A 20921-nucleotide genomic window follows, 5' to 3' on the forward strand; every position below is an offset into this window, starting at 1 on the left:
GTGCCAGAAGACTGGAGAATAGCAAATGTGGTTCCTCTGATCAAGAAGGGGAGTAGAGACAACCCTGGTAATTATAGACCAGTGAGCCTTACTTCGCTTGTTGGTAAAGTGTTGGAAAAGGTTAAAAGAGATAGGATTTATAATCATCTCAAAAAGAATAATTTGGTTGGGGATAGTCAGCACGATTTTGTGAAGGGTAGGTCGTGCCTCACAAACCTTTGAGAAGGTGACTAAACAGGTTGATGTGATGTATATGGATTTCAGCAAGGCATTTGATAAGGTTTCCCACAGTAGGCTATTGTACAAAATGCAGAGGAATGGGATTGTGGGAGATATAGCAGTTTGGATCAGTAATTGACTTGCTGAAAGAAGACAGAGGGTGGTGGTTGATGGGAAATGTTCATCCTGGAGCCCAGTTACTAGTGGTGTACTGCAAGGGTTGGTGTTGGGTCCACTGCTGTTTGTCATTTTTATAAATGACTTAGATGAGGGCGTAGAAGGGTGGGTTAGTAAATTTGCAGACGACACTAAGATTAGTGGAGTTGTGGATAGTGGCGAAGGACGTTGTAGGTTACAGAGACATAGATGAGCTGCAGAGCTGGGCTGAGAGGCGGCAAATGGAGATTAATGCGGACAAGTGAGGTGATTCACTTTGGTCGGAGTAACCGGAATGCAAAGTACTGGACTAATGGTAAGATTCTTGGTAGTGTAGATGAGCAAAGAGATCTCGGTGTCCATGTACACAGATCCTTGAAAGTTGTCACCCAGGTTGACAGGGTTGTTAAGAAGGCTTACAGTGTTTTAGCTTTTATTAATAGAGGGATCAAATTCCGGAACCATGAGGTTATGCTGCAGCTGTACAAACTCTGGTGCTGCTGCACTTGGAGTATTGTGTACAATTCTGGTCACCACATTATAAGAAGGATGTGGAAGCTTTGGGAAGGGTGCAGAGGAGATTTACTAGGATGTTGCCTGGTATGGAGGGAAGGTCTTATGAGGAAAGGCTGAGGGCCTAGAGGCTGTTCTCGTTAGAGAGAGAAGGTTGAGAGGTGACTTAATAGAGATATATAAGGTAATCAGAGGGTTAGATAGGGTGGACAGGGAGAGTCTTTTTCCAAGAATGGTGATGGTGAGCACGAGGGGGCATAGCTTTAAATTGAGGGGTGATAGATATAGGACAGATGTTAGAGGTAGTTTCTTTACTCAGAGTAGTAAAGGTATGGAATGCTTTGCCTGCAACAGTAGTAGATTCTCCAACTTTAAGTACATTTAAGTCGGCATTGGACAAGCATTTGGATGAACATGGAATAGTAATTGGATCAGTAATTGACTTGCTGAAAGAAGACAGAGGGTGGTGGTTGATGGGAAATGTTCATCCTGGAGCCCAGTTACTAGTGGTGTACTGCAACTGTACTGTACTGATGGGCTTCAGATTGGTATGACAGGTTGGCGCAACATCGAGGGCCGAAGGGCCTGCACTGCGCTGTAATGTTCTATGTTTCTATGTTTCAAGCTAGACACCTTGCCCAGTCACTAGCTTCAGTCACGTAGTGTCTGGACAGTGTTGCTAAGTAGCTGCTAAGCAGGTATTAGTATACAATAAGTCCTTGCAAAGAGAAGAGTAGTCCCCTGCAAGGAAAGAATTTCTTTATCAGATATCCGTACAGCTGCAAGGCCAATTGTCTTTGCTGAGCATGGGAAACACAAGCTTTAACAAGCAGGCACTAAGATGAGATTCAAAATAGTTTCCAGGTTTTTAATATGTGACAAAATGGCTGGCCCGAACCTAACAATTCTCCCACAGAATAGTAGTAAGCAACTCAACTAGGCTCCATTAGTCTGCACTCTATCAATAATGGGTAAGCACAGCATGTCAGTGCAAACATTTGGAACCATCTTCAGCCCGACATGTCGACTGGGTGATCCGTCTCCACCTCCTTCTGAGGTTGACAGCAAGACAGATGCCAGTTCACTTTAAAGGAAGTCTTCACTGAAGCAAAGAAAGCGAAAAGCGGATGAGTTTAGGGAAAGAATTCTTATTTACAAATGCTGATCGTAAAGCAAAGGGAGGTGTAATGAGGATCTGATTCACTCCACGTGACATCAAGGGTGGGTTGAAGATACTAGATACAACAAGAATAATGGACCATCAACACCCTAGCAGTAATACTGAAGACGTGCTCTCGAATTAGTTGCAAATCTACTCAAGCGGTTTCAGCACAGCTCCATTCAACTCTGACCAGAACATAAATACTGTAGTTAAAACAGGTCAGAAGCTGGGAATTCTGAACCAAGTAAACACATCATAGTTTCCAAAATGCAAAATTACCAAAAGCAAATAGGAGTTTGATAGAATGTCCTCCACTTACTTGGATGAGTGCAGCTCTAATGCCGAAGCAGTTCGATACCATGCAAGATAAAGCAACCCACTAAACAATCTCTAAACATTCACTCCTCCCACCACCAGTGCACAGTGGCAGCACTGCGTATTATCTTTAAGATGTAATACAGCCAAGCCACTTTCAACAGCTTCTTTCAAGTACACAACCTCTTTCTTTCAGAAAGACAAAGGCAGCAGAAGCCTGGGAATACCACAATGTGCAAGTTCACTTTGAGGTATACATGATCCTGGCTTGGAAATACATAATTACTTCCTCATTGTTACTGCTTTAAAATTCTGCAACTCCCTCTCTACTAGCACTGTGGGTACGCCTATACAATATGAGTGCAGCAATTCAAGAAGGCAGCTCATTCTCTTCTTCTCAAGGGTAACTAAGAATAGACAATAAATACTTGCTACCGATGCTGACAGCCTGTGGAAAATTAAAAGTACATTTACAAAAATATACTTTTGAAAACTACATAACTAAAGGAACTAGTTCAATTATGCTTTAAAAATGGTTATAAATTGCAGAACACCGAAAGACACATGCTCAAAGAAGAGATGTCAATGTGGACTTAAATCCTGGTCGTGTTCACTTTTTTCCTCCACCCCATTTTTGTACTGTCTGTCTTTGTAGCAAGGTCAGAATAATCCTGTCATGGAAACTCGCAATGAGTTAATAGACTCAGGTATTTAGCCTCAAATGTGCAAAATGAGATTGGTAAATGTGACTTCAACTAAGCCCAAATTAACAACCCACTTTTCACTAAAATGTGAATAAGTCTCCCAGGTAACTGTCCAACAATTTTGCTTTTATGTAACCTGTTGCATGTTTTAAAACAAGGTTTTCTTTTGGCATCACGGCAGCACTGGAGCATTACTATTTATCAACCATCATTATTCTGCTGATAACTAATACTAATATATTACTGATGTTGTGATTGAAAACAAGTCAGTGAGTCCCAGAAGCGAGTTGCGGCCGGAATCTGGAGCAGAAGCAGATGCAGACCGAGCACAGGCCAACCTGGAAGTCAGCGCATGGAGGCAGCAAGGCTTTGTGTTCTGAAGCCTTGTGGGCATCGATTCAGTGAAAAGGACTATAATTTGAGTACTTCTAAAATTTTTTTATTCGTATTCTGGACTTTGAATAATTCGAGTACTTTTGAAAATGGTGTATTCCAATGTTAGACTTTTGCTTACTTTGTCAATTCTGTAACAAATACTTAGAAGTATCTGTACCCTGAACCTAAATGGTGCCAAAGAGGTGACATTACAAACTTTTCACTGCACTCTATTCTATTCTAAGTCCATTAGAAAACAATTTAACTATACAAAGCATTAGTTCATTTTGAAGTTAAAAATCACACAACACCAGGTTAGAGTCCAATTTCATTTTGAAGGTAGCATACATTAAAAAATTCATACATTAGATCAAAATGAGTTCAGCTGTACACCAAATAAATGAAACCTGAAATATCGGAATTGCAGATATTTCCTTTCTACCATTAGTGCCTGTGACAAAAGCTCTATGCCCAGGTTAAAACTCTTATGAACTTCTTTGTCCTCAGATATGATGCATAACAAGTTGGGGTATTCTTCTGGTAACGCTAATCCAAACCCAATTACATCAGAATCAAAAGTTTCTAATCCATCATTAAAAGTAGAATATTGACTGACCTGGTATTACGATGTGATACTCCATCTTCTACACAACATACACTGGTCTTCTGTTCTCCCACATCTACAACACAAGCACTACTTAAACCACTTCCAAATGTAGCACAGATGGATTCCTGATGAACAACAACACCTAGGAAATATTTTTAAAAAGGCAAAGATTAATTAAAAATATTCATGATCAAAAGGTTTTAATACTGACCAAACATATATGATAACAGAAATAGTTTTAAGGTAGAATTCTGCTAATTCTCACTTAGTTGAACATATTTTAACTAAATTATAAATGAGCAGTTCTTAAACTGTAATAAACCTAAGAGAAAAATTATTCTAGACTTATAAAATATCATATATACAAAGTTAAACAGCAGGTAAAGTAAAAGTTTTCAATGCTGAGGAGGTGTCTCTACCTCAGAGGGAAGCAAATTTTTCACACTGACTATATGTAGTGATGTGATAGACTGTAGTTTCTCAGGGAATCAGGGATAAGGCAAGCTGACAGGAAAGTGGAATAGAAGCCCAATATCACTTATAGTCATACAAAACGGTAGAGGTAGCTTGGCAGGCTATAAAATGCACACTTGATCTTGTTTCTTACCTTTTCAAAATTTACCCTTTGTTTTTCTTACAGAAATGATTTATACTTGGTTGCTGAACATTTTAATATATACATAAGAAAATAATATTTAGGAGCAGGAGTAGGCCATCTGGACCCTTCAAGCCTGCTCTGGCCATTCTATAAGATCATGGCTGATATTTTCATGGATTCAGCTCCACTTACCCGTGCTCGCACTATATCCCTTAATTCCTTTATTGTTCAAAAAATCTATCTTAGCTTTAAAAACGTTTACTGAAGTAGCGTCAACTACTTCATTGGGCAAGGAATTCCACAGATTTAAAACCCTCTTGGTGAAGAAGTTCCTTCCCAATTCAGTCCTAAATCTGCTCCCTCTGATGTTGAGGCTCTGTTCTCTTGTCCTAGTTTCACCTGCCAGTGGAAGCATCCTCTCTACTTCTACCTTAACTATTCCCTTAATAATTTCATATGTTTGTATAAGAGCCCCCTCAGTCTTCTGAATTCCAACGAATACAATCCCAGTCTACTCAGTCTCTCCTCATAAGCCAAACCTCTCAAATCCAGAATCAACCTGGTGAACCTCCTCTGCACCCGCTCTAGTGCCAGTTAGCAGACCAAAATTGCATGCAGTACTCCAGGTCTGGCCTCACCAGCACCCTGAACAGCTGCAACATAACCTCCCTGCTTTTAAACTCAATCCCTTTAGCAATGAAGAACAAAATTCCATTTGCCTTCCTAATTACTTGGTGTACCTGCAGACCAACCCTCTGTGATTCATGCATATATTAAAAATAAATGAATGCACCTTGATCACTGGCAATAACATATTATGTATACTTACCTGAGAATCCTATATTGTTCAAAAGTAGGTTTATCAATTCTTTAACATGTTGTCTGTTGTAGATATCTGGGATTAGCAGAATACACCTGTAATACTTGTGGAATTAAAACATAGCAATTAATACTACATTGTAAAAAAATCTTGAAAGTGAAGTGCAAAGTGCTTTAATATAATTTTTGATTAGATTACATTACAGTGTGGAAACAGGCCCTTCGGCCCAACAAGTCCACAACCCGCCGAAGCGCAACCCACTCATACCACTACATTTACCCCTTACCTAACACTCCACATTAAAATTCTTGAATGGACTGCAACATTGTTTCACAATACCATGAATACTCCTATGTCAGGTTCTACCTATTTATAGTGAAATATATTTTAAACATTTGAGCAATACTTTGCTCCCAAGTACTTTCCTGGGCTTGATGGCATAATAAAGACTCACTTCAGCACAGTATTAAAGAACTTCTGCAATTTTCCCTGTTGTTCCTTTACAACTTGGTGTTCCAAATATGGGAATACATTAGATGTTACGGTATTTCACAATTTTATTAAAAACTCCAGCAAATTCACCTTCAGTGCGCTAGATGCACATTTATTCATATTGGAATGATCATTTAATCAAGAAAACCTGATTTGCTGAGAAACTGGCCTTGGAACCAATTTGAGGTTTGATTAAGTGGAATAGATTTTTAAAAAAAGGCAGGAGGAAACAGGAAATTAAAATTCAATTGAAATGTAATTCGTCTATACTGGAAGCACAATGGATTTGCAGCAAAATACGTAAACAATTTTCCACTATGCCTAATCTGTTTTCCACTGATGTTTACAGAACATTAATTTAAACTGGAGAATAATTTCCTAGTCCCCACTGTTACTTTTACATAGTTAGAAATTAAAAATTTTGGCAATAATATGCAAGTCAATGAAAATAAAAACTGATGTGGTACAAAATTGCTTGCTGATTTTCTATGAATATATATCATGTTGCTGCCACAGACCAATTCCACATTAAATCAGATATTTTTAATCCAAATTAAGTTTCCATAGGCAATATTAACATTATTCCTAGAAATTATATTTGTATCATCACAGTGTATTACTACCTTTAAGTTGCTGAAAATTTAAAATTGCAAATGAAGAAGGAACACCAGTATCAAATGTTCCTAACACAGGGAGCAATACAAAGTATAAAATATGCAAAAAAGAATTCTAACATTGTTTTCATTCAACTTCTCATTAAAAATGATAATGTTTGTTAAAGGGAATTAATTGTCTAAGTGAATTAAAGAGACTTATAAAACAAAAGCAATAACGTCCAATCTACATGGTTTCCTAATTTCAATAAATTATTAATAATAAAAAATTTACACCAAAACATAATTGATAGCAAAATGGTCAATAATTTTAATACTTCATAATAAAATAAATTTTAGGAGTTTAACTGTTTTCAATAAGAAGCTAATGTTAACCTTTAAATCTTTACGAGGTATTTCAAGGAACTTCTGAATGGCGTATGTCCAAATAGTTTCCAGATCAGCCAGTACTGCAGTGAGAGAGCCTCCAGGTCCTTCATGAAGGTTAAACTGGCCTCTGCGAATTGGCCAATGTACATTGTAGCAGTCTGATGGGTTTACATACAATGCCTTTTGGAAGAGAATAAATTGATAATATTAGATTGTATAATTTCAGTTTCTATTTCGATACAAAATTATTGTTTTATCTATTACTGAATTAACACAAAAACAAAACACACTATATTCTAACAATATTGGAACAGACCAACTTGGTACAAAAGCTTTTCCTATGCTGCAATATATATAAAGAGGAGATTGTTGTTGTTGGAGATCAATCATCTCAACCCGAAATCATCATTGTGGGAGTTCCTCAGGGCAGTGTCCTAGGCCTAGTCATCTTTAGATGTTTCAGACTTTTTCTCCAGCATAAGAAAGGAATGCTTACTAAGGACTGCACAACATTGAGCTTCATTCACAACTCCTTAAACAACAGCAGTCCTTGTGCATATGCAGCAAGACCTGGACAACATCCAGGCTTGAAGTGATGACTGGCGAGGAACATTTGCACCACACAAATGTTCCGCAATGAGTGAATGTAACCACCAATTCTTGACGTTCATTAATATTACCACTGTTGAAGCCCCAACTATCAACATCCTGTGGATTACCATCAACCAGAAATTGTACTGGTCCAATCCAATCCAATATACATTGTGTAACTGCAAGAACAGGGCAGAAGCTGGGAATTCTGCAATGACCAACCCATTTCCTGACTCCCCAATGCCTGTCCATCAGCTATACGCCATAGGTCAGGAGTATGATGGAATATTCTTCTCTGATCTGGGGGATCCAACAAGAAATAATTAAGAAATCTGACAGGATATTGGACAGAGCAGCCCACATAAATGGTACTCTAGCCACCATCTTCAACATTCCCTCCTTTCACTACTGATGCACAATTGCATCAACAACTACAATGCAGTAGCCTCACTAAGGTTTCTTTAACAGCAACTTCCATATATGCTGCCACTACCATCCTGAAGGAGAAGGGAGCAGATGTATAGAAATATCATAATCTGCAAGATCCCCTCTAATGCACACATCATTCTAACTTGGAAATATCTCACTGTTTTCTCATTGGATCAAAATGCTCAAATACGCTTCCTAATTGCATTGTTGGTGTACGTGCAGCAAATGGACTGCAGTAGTTGAAGAATACAGCTCACCACCATCTTCTATGGCAAGTGACATCATATACTATGAATGAATTAAAAAAAAAATTGACCTTGTGTGTCTTCAAATTAAGGCTAACTGATCTTTTATATTCGATTGAGTGGGCAGATACGGTTTTGGTTTATTAGCTTAATCGATACAACAGTGCACTCGTAAAACTCCACTGAAGAGTGAACTTAAATTATGTCCTCAAATCTTTGAATGGGACTTCAACTCTTAACCTTTTGACACAGAGGCAAGATTGCTACCATTGAACGAAGTCTAAAACTTGTCCAAGTCACAATTTATTTGAGACGTTTCAGGACTTTCCGACATCACATTTCACAGCTGACAGAAGTTACTTTGTAATTACACAGCTTAATAACCACAGTCAGAAGTTCACAAAGTTTCATTGTTGGTGAACTTTTTTTAAAGATTTAAAACAAAATGCTCTACCTCTTCTCCTACAAGAAACTCAGGTTGATGTGACGTGTTTGTCCATTTGACCCCTGAATTGGTGTCCAGGACTGCTGGCCTCATCTGTTTGTTATATGCCCTCACCTGAAAAATACATAAAATGTTATAATATGCCATCCACTATTCAAAGTTCTCAGATTCATACATATGTTATATTCATATTGGGGAAACATACACCCTGCCGCGCACTACCTTTTTTTAAAGCATTTTATATTTCAAATTTTTTGGTGCAATAAAATTCAATGTAAACTCTCTGGAAATTCTCAAACTATAAAGAGTTTAGCAATATGATCTGAAACAGTTGATCATACCTTACTGTAATTACCAAAGTAATACCCCAATAAGGAATACAGGTATTCACCAAGTTTATTTTAGAAAGCAACTTACCCACCACTTCCCAAGTGTAAGATTAATACTGTAATAAAATCTTACCCCAAAAAACTGCAGTATTGTACCTGATCTGGAGGAGCTGGTATTCGCCTCGCACCATTTGACATCTTTTTGGACCATATAGCTTGATCCACCATTTTAAGGCCATTCTGTCTTTGCTCATTACTTTCTGGTTTCTTTAAAGAAAAGCAAATTTCATTGATATATTAATTTCCAACTTTAGATTAGCATTGCATTAGCAATTAAGTTAGTTATTACATAAACACACATTTCTCCAATGAACAAAACTGATGAAATTTGTCTTCTCAGAGATAGGATATTTGGGCCTAGAATTTTCAGTGTGTTTGGCAAAATGGCCAGTGTGCCTCTGAAACTGACAGCAACTTGGGAAACAATTTGTGAGGCAAACACAGAATTTGAGAAGGTGTAGTCAGTGATTTAACACTTCTCCAAATGGTACACTGCTAATGTTTCCCACAGTTTAGCCAAGAGTAAATATGTATGTTGACAGAATTTTTTCTTTTATGCTATTAATCTCATTTCAAAACCTCTTGGAAAATTACAACACATTGACAGAGGTGTAACTGGATTTTTGACAGCATACTAAGTTCATAAGCATGCTAAAAATTTCTTTGGCTCTTGAAAATTAATTTAATATTTGCAGGATACTAAATCTTTAAACTATGATTTGAAAATACAGTTTGTGAATTTAGAATCTAACCTCATCTCAAATGTATGCCCAGTCATCAGTTCCACTCACTGAAATTTAATTGAAAGTATAATTAGAGCATTTTACTGCTTGGCTTGCTATTTGTGGGAGTACTTAAATATGGTTGCTTATTTACCTTGCTTGATAATGTCACACCAGACAATCCCTGTTCCCTGTTTTCCGTTGGGAAAGGGAAAGATTACAAAATCATTGTAGACAGTTTTCTTCAAGAACATCATCAAGTGCTGTTATTTTGCAGCTGACATCAAAACTAGGGCCAATGATTTCTCACCATGGTTATCTCCAATATGAATGTCAACAGGTTAAAAGGTTTAGCGGAGATACTTTGGAAAAAAGGCAACTACACAGCAAAGCAAACTTACATTGAGACCATCCCTATGTAGCCATGGATCCTCATAGTGAGGCTGTCCTTGTTGTTTATGTCTTCGGGCAATAATATGAGGTACACAAACAGGAAGTGTATCTGCAGCTCGTCCAATCCTTAGAGTAGATGAACCAGGATGAATAACCACAATGAAGTTACTCTGAATTGGCTTCAAAAGAAAATATTAAAAAGTTTAGTTTGGATCCAATTTTTAGAATGTACACAAGAAAAATCAAGGATTGAAATGTAACTAAAATTTAGTCATCTTCTGTCCAATCCTTGTTGGTTACTGATTCCAAACATTTTGAAATCCTTGGGTAATATTTTCTCCAATATTTTTAACTCACTTTCATTAATTTAATTTCAAATCTCTAATCCTATTTTTTGGCATTAATAAGACGTCCATTGTCCTAATTAAGGATGCTGCCTACTCAGTGTCAGGTTAATTTCTGACGTAGGTCTTCATGTGCCTGAACAGGCCAGTTTTCAATCTGCAGATTTTTGGGGATATGGGGCAGCATGGCCCACAAGGTAGTGAGATTTGCTTCTTTTTCTTTCTTTCTCTGCTACCACTCATTTATGAAAGGTGTTTGGGCTCAGCATGCTGCAGCTTCATGAGCAAGTTGGTGCCGTTTCAAATGATTGGTAGCGAACTCCTCCCAGTATTAAACAGGATCTTGACCAGATGGGCCAATGGGCAGAGAAGTAGAAGATGGAGTTTAATTCAGGTAAATGCGAGGTGCTGCATTTTGGGAAAGCAAATCTTAGCAGGACTTATACACTTAATGGTAAGGTCCTAGGGAGTGTTGCTGAACAAAGACACCTTGGAGTGCAGGTTCATAGCTTCTCGAAAGTGGAGTCACAGGTAGATAGGATAGTGAAGAAGGCATTTGGTATGCTTTCTTTTATTGGTCAGAGTATTGAGTACAGGAGTTGGGAGGTCATGTTGCAGCTGTTCAGGACATTGGTTAGACTACTGTAGCAAAACTGCATGCAATTCTGGTCTCCTTCCTATCGGAAAGATGTTGCGAAACTTAAAAGGGTTCAAAAAAGATTTTAGATTAGATTACATTGTGGAAACAGGCCCTTTGGCCCAACAAGTCCACACCGACCCGCCGGAGCGCAACCTACCCATACTCCTACATTTACCCCTTACCTAACACTACAGGTAATTTAGCATGGCCAATTCACCTGACCTGCACATCTTTGGACTGTGGGAGGAAACTGGAGCACCCGGAGGAAACCCACGCAGACACGGGGAGAACGTGCAAACTCCACACAGTCAGTTGCCTGAGGCAGGAATTGAACCCGGGTCTCTGGCGCTGTGAGGTAGCAATGCTAACCACTGTGCCACCGTGCCGCCCAAGGATGTTGCCAGGGTTGGAGGATTTGAGCTATAGGGATAGGCTGAACAGGCTGGGGCTGTTTCCTCTGGAGTGTCGGAGGCTGAGGGGTGAACTTATAGAGGTTTACAAAATTATGAGGGGCATGGATAGGGTAAATAGACAAAGTCTTTTCCCTGGGGTCAGGGAGTCCAGAACTAGAGGGCATAGGTTTAGGGTGAGAGGGGAAAGATATAAAAGGGACCTAAGGGGCAACTTTCTCACACAGAGGGTGGTACGTGTATGGAATGAGCTGCCAGAGGAAGTGGTGGAGGCTGGTACAATTGCAACATTTAAGAGGCACTTGGATGGGTATATGAATAGGAAGGGCTTGGAGGGATATGGGCCAGGTGCTGGCAGGTGGGACTAGATTGGGTTGGGATATCTGGTCGGCATGGACGGGTTGGACCAAAGGGTCCGTTTCCATGCTGTACATCTGTATGATTCTATGACTTCAAGGAGAATGGCTGATACCATTTTTGTTCTCCGCTCCTGGAATGCTGGCCATTTGAACGTTGAGAAAACGGGACTTGAAGAGTCCCCTGTTCAAAGGCAAATCTAAAATGATTAATTAAGTACACATACCTTAGCTGCCTTCCTTCTAAATTATCCAGCTCAAGTTTAAAACAATTGGGTAACTTGCATATTTTGTTGATTATGATATTTAAAGGTTATTCTTCAGTCATAATTCATCACATATACACTTGAAGACTAGGTATGTCATTTGACTATACATCCTCTCTAATATATATGGTTTCTAAGTTTCCTTCAACATAGCTCAGCAGGAAAACTGTTAGCTGACAATTTCCATATCCAGCTATTCTGAGAATGAAGCAGATTAAAAACCAAGCATCACATGCAACGATCATATTTATGAACAGGTTAATTAGGAAAATATCCACAAACAACAAGCATTACCAAAATGTTCAACCGTCTGCCCTGACCTTTGATGCCACCATTAGACAAATCCCTTATCATTGCCTTGAAAGTAGTTAACATTGATTAGGATCTTGTTTAATTCCGACATTGTGACATTAAAAAAGGCAGAAGTTGAATCCTCTGGAATAATGGCTCACCTCCTGATCGCAAAGGTTTTTCACCACCTGTAAGACTCAACTTATGAATATGACTGAATAAATGTTACTCACCAATTACTACTACTCAGGTGGAACAGTGAGGGCAGCTCAGCGGTTAGCACTGCTGACTCACAACCCCAGGTTCAATTCCACCTAGGTGACTGATCTGGATGAAGGGACAGGGTGCATTCTGGTTAAGTTTGCCGATGATAAGAAGAAGTTAAGCAGACAGACAGGTAGTACTGAGGAGGTAGGGAGGCTGCAGAAAGATTTAGACAGTTTAGGAGAGTGGTCTAGGAAATGACTGATGAAATTCAACGTGAGCAAGTGCGAGGTCTTGCACTTTGGAAAAATGAATACAGGCATAGACTATTTTTTAAACGTGAGAAAATTCATAAAGCCAAAGTACAAAGGGAGTGCTAGTCCAGGATTCTCTAAAAGTTAATTTGCAGGTTGGTTCGTGATTAAGAAAGCAAATATAATGTAGTCATTGATCTCAAGAGGGTTGGAATGTAAAAGCAGTGACGTCCTACTGAGACTATATAAAGCTCTAGTTTGGCCCCATTTAGAATACTGTGTCCAATTTTGGGCCCCACACTTCCAGAAGGACATACTGGCACTGGAGTGTGTCCAGCGGAGATTCACATGGATGATCCCTGGAATGGTAGGCCTAATATATGATGATCAGCTGAGGATCCTGGGATTGTATTCATTATAGTTTAGAAGGTTGAGGGGAGATCTAATAGAAACTTTTAAGATAATGCATGGCTTAGAAAGACTGGACGCTGGGAAGTTGTTTCCATTAGGCAGGGAGATTAGGATCCATGGGCATAGCTTTAAAATTAGAGGGGGTCAATTTAGAACGGAAATGAGGAGACATTTCTTCAGCCAGAGAGTGGTGGGCCTGTGGAATTCATTGCCACGGAGTGCAGTGGAGGCTGGAACATTGCGTGTCTTCAAGGCAGAGATTGATAAATTTTTGATCTTGTAAGGAATTAAGGGCTAAGGGGAGAGTGCTGGTAAGTGGAATTGAAACACCCATTGCCATGATTAAATGGCAGAGTGGACTCGATGGGCTGATTGGCCTTGCTTCCACTTATGATAGTGTAGACTGTTCGCGTGGGTTTCCTCTGGGTGCTTCGGTTTCCTCTCACAGTTAGGTAAAGCGGATTGGCCATGCTAAATTGCCCATAGGGTCCAGGGATATGCTGCTAAATGGATTAGCCATGGGAAATGCAGGATTATAGGGATAGGGTCAGGAGGGCCAGTGTGGACTCGATGGGCTGAATGGCCTGCTTCCACACTGTAGGGATTGTATTTGTAAGTGCAATTAGCCATGTTACTTGAGCTCAGTACCATTCAGATTATAGCAGTCTATTTGACTGCCACTGGATGCATTATTAATTCCCTAAACCACAGCTCACTAACTGTACTGAAAACAGCCAATGCTGGAGATCACAGCAGGGCAGACAGCATCCGTTGAGAGACAGCAGGCTAATGTTTTGAGTCTAGATGACTTCATCAGAGCTGAAGTATACATCAGTTCTAAAATAAAGAGTCATCTAGACTTGAAATGTTAGCTTGCTCTCTCTCATGGATGCTGTCTGACCCATTGTGATCTCCAGCATTTGTTGTTTTCAGTACAGATTCCAGCATCTGCAGTAATTTGCTCATTAATTATAGTCCATCACCCTCCTATCAGAAGGATGTTATAAAACATGGAAGGGTTCAGAAAAGATTTACAAGGATGTTGCCAGGATCGAAGAGTTTAAGCTAAAGGGTGAGGCTGAATAGGCTAGGACTATTTTCCATGGAGTGTCGGAGGCTGTGTGACTTGAAAGAGGGGCATGGATAGGATAAATAGGCTAGACCTTTTCTCCGGGGGAGTCCAAAACAAGAGGACATAGGTTTAAAGTGAGAGGGAAAAATATAAAAGGCATTTAAGGGGCAACTTTTTCACACAAAGGGTGGTGTGTGTTTGGAATGAGCTGTCAGAGCAAGTAGTGGAGGCTGGTACAATTGCCTGTAGTGTTAGGTGAAGGGATAAATGTAGGGGAATGGGTCTGGGTGCGTTGTGCTTTGGTGGGTCGGTGTGGACTTATTGGGCTGAAGGGCCTGTTTCCACACTGTAAGTAATCTAAATCTAAAACATTTAAAAGCCATCTGGATGGGTATATGAATAGCAAGGGTTTAAAGAGATATGGGCCAAAAGCTGGCAAATGGGACTAGGTTAATTTAAGATATCTGGTCGGCATGGACAAGTTAGACTGAAGGGTCTGTTTGACTGTTGTACATTTCTATGATTCTATCACCAGTCAAGAGATCAATCTAATCTTAATGTCACCTCTCCACCTGCAGTCTATCACCAATTAAGGTCAAGCTCTGTGACAGGGTCACCCTAACTTCCAAGTCAGATGCAATCAACATTCAACATTCATTATTTCTTGTGATGAATCAAGATCCCAGAATTGCTTTACCCTTAACACACTCTCTACAGTAGCTGTAATTCAACAAAGTAGCACCAGCTTCTCAAAGCAGGTAAGATAAGCCATAAATGAAGTATTAACGTTCTTCAAATACTACATAAAATAAAAGTATTGAGATTTAATTTCACAACAGGAATAATTTATCTTTATTGTAACACTACTCGCGTCTGTATGTTTTTTCAACATATTTTGTTTGAATTTAATCGTTTCCCCTCTAATGCACCTCCCAATATACTGCTGCACTATTTAAGGAACCAAATGTTGACAGTTTGCGTCAGAGATGGTTAACAACTTTACCCAATGCTGCTAAAACTCCCCCAGGAAGGCTGCCAGCGGTGAGGCCCAGGCCCAAGCCGCGGCCTTTAGTCCAGGCCCAGGCCGGCTGTGAGGACACAAAGCCAGCCAGCGCCGTGACTCAATGCCGCTCGATGCTCGCTCTCGGCCTGGGGACACGGTTCCGGCTCGCACTCACCTCGAGGACAGATTCCGGGATGGCAGCGGGGACTATCGGACGCTTCACACCGCGCTGTTCCTTTTCTTTTTCCTTCTCTTTCTCTTTGCCGTTGTCCTGTTCCACCTGGGTCATTTTTACCGGCTCCCTACCCGACACCGAGTCACAATTTCAAACCCGCGTCAGCGCTCCCCCTGTGTCTGCAGATCCTGTCTCAGTGTAAATCCTGTCAGTGACCTCTCCGATCTTGTCTCAGTGTCGATGCTGGATCCAGTCAGAGGTCTCAGTGTGTCTGCAGATCCTGTCTGTGATCTCCCTGTGTCTGCAGATCCTGTCTGTGACCTCTCAGATCTTGTCTCAGTGTAGGTCCTAGATCCTGTCAGCGATCTCCCTGTGTCTGCAGATCCTGTCTCAGTGTAGATGCTAGATTCTCAGTGATCTTGCCATGTCTGCAGATCCTCAGTGCTGACCCCTGTGCCTACAAATTCTCTCAAAACACATCCTAGGTCCTGTGGCAGTGCCCCCCACTCTGTGTCTGCAAAACCTGTCTGTGCTGATCCCTGTGTTTGCAGATCATCTCTGTGCTCCCTCTTGTGTCTGTCTACAGGTCCTCTCCCTTAATGCTCCCTACCCCATATCTGCAGATCTTAGATCCTGTTAGTGGTCTCTCTGTGTTTGCATGTTTCCAACATGTACATAGTAGGTACTCATGTGACTCGGCCAACGTTGTCAATCTCATACACTTCAGGCAAGGATGACCCGAGGCATGGTACATCGGCGAGACTAAGCAGTGCTTCCAAATAAACTTGTTGGACTATAACCTGGTTTTGTGTGATTTTTAACTTTGTAACCCTTTTTAGCTTCTCTTCTTTTCTAGCATATAATCAACAACCCCTTTGTTTGCTGACTTCTCTGGGGTCCATATCCACCAGTTTGCTTATTTCTTCCCAGTGTCTCCACCATCAGGATAAATACCTCTTCCCAGCTGTTTCTAGTTTTGAAGGGTCACTGAACTTGAAACATGGTCTCTTTTCTCTCCACAGATGCTGCTGAGATTTGTCTTTCGTAGAATAAAATCCTTAATGTAGAAACGGGCCCTTCAGCCCAACAAATCCACACTGACCTGCTGAAGAGTAACCCATCCAGACCCAGACTCATTCCTCTACATATAACGCTTGACTAATGCACCAAACTTGCACATCCCTGAACACTGGACAATTTACCATGGCCAATTCACCTAATCTGCACAGACATAGGGAGTATATTCAAACTCTACATGGACAGTCACCTGAGACGAGAATCAAACCCAGGTCCCTGGCACTGTGAGGCAGCAGTATTAACCACTGAGCCACTGTGCTGCTCCTAACCTTATCTCGTCTTTGTTTTGTAACTTTGTAGACTTAGATAGTGTAAAGGTCTTTCCTGGATTTTTTCCTCTTCTGTTACCCTTCGTCAGTGGTTTTTTGATGATTTCCTTTGCACCCTTCTTGGAAGTTTGCTATCTTTTCTTTTCATCAGCCACAGTATTTATCAATTTCAAACATAGAATCCTTTGTGTCTGTAAGGTGTGATAAGCATACATTATATTGATCCAGATATTCCAATGGCCAAAGGGTCATTAAAGCAGAGTGGCCTGGAGAATCCTTGGTACAGCTGACTCTGGGAATGTCCAGGAAATTGTCCAGGATGGCCAATTCCCCTAAAAGAGTCCTTTAAAGTTGGAGAATTTAGAGGCTTCTGACTCACTTAAATTCAATAATTACCCAAGAAAAGTTGGGAGAATTGAAAACCCAGTATAAATCCTGGAATACTATTAAATCTCTCCCCCACCTCATGGACACGTCCCGCTCCAACATCTTTTGGTATGGGTAGCAGCTGTTACAAGTGAGCCACTGCTCTGGGACTGGGCCCTCTGTCAGGTGGGTTTTAGGTGGCTGTGAAAGGAGATGGCTCAGGATTTCAGGGGTAACCAAACTCAAGGACGTGTTAAATGGAAGAGGAGAGGACTGGATGACATCAGAAAAACTAGCCAATAGGTCATCCATCAGTGTGCAGACTGTGGCCAAAGCTGTCCATTGCCTGATTAACATGGTAATCGGGCCTGAGAATACACAGACTATTAAGACAGCTCAACTGTGTAATGTACATCCAGATAAAACTATCTCCGTCCATCCAGAATTCAACATGAGCCCTGGAGATTGAATCCTCCTTTAGACCTCTGGATCCCACAATTTGAGCAGGCTTGAGATGATTCAAGGTGGCAGAGGAATTTCCTGTACGTTCTGCTCAGCACACTCTCTATTTTATCCAACTCTGCTAGTACCCTACATCCTGGCAGCTAGTGAAAGGCTCTTTGTAATGAGTTCCTCCATCTTTTCTTTGGGTACTTGGGTCTCAATTTAATTAGAATGTCTTCACTTGCAGCCCCCCATCAGTTATTTAAAAGGGGTTGCCTTTAAACTTTTGGCTGCATTTCAGCTTTATGCTCCTGATCTACAGGCACACCATGCAGAAAGGGGGGGGATAGGTAAGAGAATAGTGAGCCTGCTCCTGGGCACAGGCAAGGTGGCCATCAACAGTTCCAGACAGCTGTTTGTGAATGGTTCATGGCACCTGACTGTCCACCTGCATTCTGAGGTTAAGTCTGTGCTGAGGTGATTGTAGAGTAGGAGCACGAGGGTTTCAGTGGCATAGTAAAGGCCATCCATGCTAGTTGTACTTCACAGGGGTTGGGGTATATCATCATTCCCAAAAATTACATTTTAAATTAAAATTTGCTGAGTTTCCACTATAGCAAGTTTGATTTTTGTTACATTGCCCCACCCATGTGGGCTATCTAACGAACTTGTTTAAGAATATGTGAAGCAATATTCCTACTCCCATGGTGCACATGGAGCAGTGTTCAATCACTCTGGATGGAAGACAAGGACTTCCCCAGTATAATACAATCTCAGTGAAAGATCACAGCACTCAAAGAAAGGACTTGTTAATTTGGCCAGAATTGGTCAATCTAACAACCCCCTCCAACTCTATTTTGATTTAGTCCCTACCCTCCCCTTCACTGTTTTGCTCACACAGCATTGCCCTGTGGTTTGAAGGGCAGTGCTTGTCACTGGCCACTCGGGTGTTTTCCTATCTTCCTGGTGGTGGAAAATTGAATAAAGATTCGTGCACTTTGTGTCTTTTCACTGTGTCTCACACCTGCACACACACACACTATGGGTGCTGGGGAATAAAAATAAGCACTAATTAAAAAAAGAAAAAAAAGATTTAAAAAAAAAATAAAATAAACAGGAGTGTGACTACCGCAGTTAGGCGGTAGTGTGGGGAAGAAAAAAAAAAAATAAAAAAAAAATAAAAAAAAGGGCTTTTTGTACGTCGAGCCTCCTCCTAGGTGGTGCGCCCTGGCGACGTATTTTTTCCGCCAGGTGCGTAACCTCAACTACGACACGCAGCTCTTGTTCGTCGACCGTGACGGTTTGGAGGTCGCCCTCAAGGCGCTGCCTGTCTTTTACCAGGACCTGATCACTGTCTGGAACATGGTCGAATCGCGTCGCGCCTACCCTCCGGCTGGAATAGCGGCTGTCGTCAGGGAGCAGTTGCTCAGGAATCCGCACCTCCGTACTCGCGGGTTCGAGTGGCTGTCGGAGGGGAGGGCCGTGGCGGTGAGGGCGACCAGGGTCGGGGACGTGCTGGGTGCCGGGGGCCTGGGCTGGACGCTGCCGCAGGACATAGCGAGCAGGGCAGCGGTAGACGTCCGGTACGTGGCCACCGCCATCCGACGCCTTAAAACGGCGGTGCTCGGACCCGACGTAGTGCACCAGTTGGAGGACGCTCAGGTGTGCGGTGGGATCCCGTCCGTGCTCACCCCGGCCCGGACGGAATTTCACATTGGCCCCAAGGTCCCGTACTTCCCGCGGGAGCCTGTGCCCCACAACCTGAGCCGCCTCCGGAATTTTAATTTTGTTGCTTTTAGGGACATAAAAAGGAGGGCCCTGTATCGACTGCTGCTGCACACCGTCCACCTCTTCTCCCTCATCCACCGTCCGGACACGCCTTGGCGTGCCCATTTGCCACCGGGCGGCGGAGATCCCCAGTGGAGGGCTCTCTACGCGGGAGTCCTCCCCCTTTCTCTCGGGGATCTGGGGTGGAGGGTGCTGCACGCAGCAGTCCCCTGCAACCGCAGGTTGCGGTGGTTCACGGACTCCCAGCCCAACTGCTTGTTCTGTGGCGCTGTGGAGTCCGTGGACCATGTATATATTGGGTGTGGGCGTTTGCACTCCCTTTTTGATTTCCTCAAAAACCTTCTCCTCTGTTTCTGGCTGCACTTCAGTCCCACGCTCCTGATCTTCGGGCACCCGGTACGGAGGAGGGAGGGCAGGTCCGAGGACCTCCTCGTGGGTCTGCTCCTGGGCCTGGCCAAACTGGCCATCAACAGGTCCAGGCAGCGGGCCGTGGAGGGGGTCGTTAGGGCCGACTGCCTGCCCCTCTTCCGGGGTTACGTTAGAGCCCGGGTGTCCTTGGAGAAGGAGCACGCGGTGTCCACCGACACCCTGGAGTCGTTCAGGGAGAGGTGGGCGCCGCAGGGAGTGGAGTGCATCATTTCCCCCTCCAACTCTATTTTGATTTAGTCCCTACCCTCCCCTTCACTGTTTTGCTCACACAGCATTGCCCTGTGGTTTGAAGGGCAGTGCTTGTCACTGGCCACTCGGGTGTTTTCCTATCTTCCTGGTGGTGGAAAATTGAATAAAGATTCGTGCACTTTGTGTCTTTTCACTGTGTCTCACACCTGCACACACACACACTATGGGTGCTGGGGAATAAAAATAAGCACTAATTGAAAAAGAAAAAAATAAAAAAAAATAAAAAAAAAATAAAAGGGCTTTTTGTACGTCGAGCCTCCTCCTAGGTGGTGCGCCCTGGCGACGTATTTTTTCCGCCAGGTGCGTAACCTCAACTACGACACGCAGCTCTTGTTCGTCGACCGTGACGGTTTGGAGGTCGCCCTCAAGGCGCTGCCTGTCTTTTACCAGGACCTGATCACTGTCTGGAACATGGTCGAATCGCGTCGCGCCTACCCTCCGGCTGGAATAGCGGCTGTCGTCAGGGAGCAGTTGCTCAGGAATCCGCACCTCCGTACTCGCGGGTTCGAGTGGCTGTCGGAGGGGAGGGCCGTGGCGGTGAGGGCGACCAGGGTCGGGGACGTGCTGGGTGCCGGGGGCCTGGGCTGGACGCTGCCGCAGGACATAGCGAGCAGGGCAGCGGTAGACGTCCGGTACGTGGCCACCGCCATCCGACGCCTTAAAACGGCGGTGCTTGGACCCGACGTAGTGCACCAGTTGGAGGACGCTCAGGTGT

The 20921-nt window shown here is 42.4% G+C and overlaps 1 protein-coding gene across 2 annotated transcripts in view; it reads right to left on the minus strand.

Annotated features, from left to right (window-relative positions):
• actr8 (actin related protein 8) overlaps window positions 1–16301 on the minus strand; it is a 31940-nt gene extending 15639 nt beyond the window's left edge. Inside the window, exons 1-8 of one of the 2 annotated variants that reach the window (XM_072582304.1) lie at window positions 15906–16301; window positions 15585–15875; window positions 10167–10337; window positions 9140–9250; window positions 8664–8768; window positions 6951–7124; window positions 5479–5572; window positions 4061–4193 (exon numbers count right to left, since the gene is read on the minus strand). In XM_072582304.1, coding sequence (XP_072438405.1) covers window positions 4061–4193; window positions 5479–5572; window positions 6951–7124; window positions 8664–8768; window positions 9140–9250; window positions 10167–10337; window positions 15585–15698 — 902 coding nt within the window. In that variant the 5' untranslated portion in view covers window positions 15699–15875; window positions 15906–16301. The remainder of the gene's footprint in view (window positions 1–4060; window positions 4194–5478; window positions 5573–6950; window positions 7125–8663; window positions 8769–9139; window positions 9251–10166; window positions 10338–15584; window positions 15876–15905) is intronic. The other variant, XM_072582303.1, reaches the window with a different exon arrangement.
• Between the last annotated feature and the right edge of the window lie 4620 nt (window positions 16302–20921).

Source organism: Chiloscyllium punctatum, chromosome 12 (genome assembly GCF_047496795.1).
Source record: "Chiloscyllium punctatum isolate Juve2018m chromosome 12, sChiPun1.3, whole genome shotgun sequence".
NCBI lineage: Eukaryota > Metazoa > Chordata > Chondrichthyes > Orectolobiformes > Hemiscylliidae > Chiloscyllium > Chiloscyllium punctatum.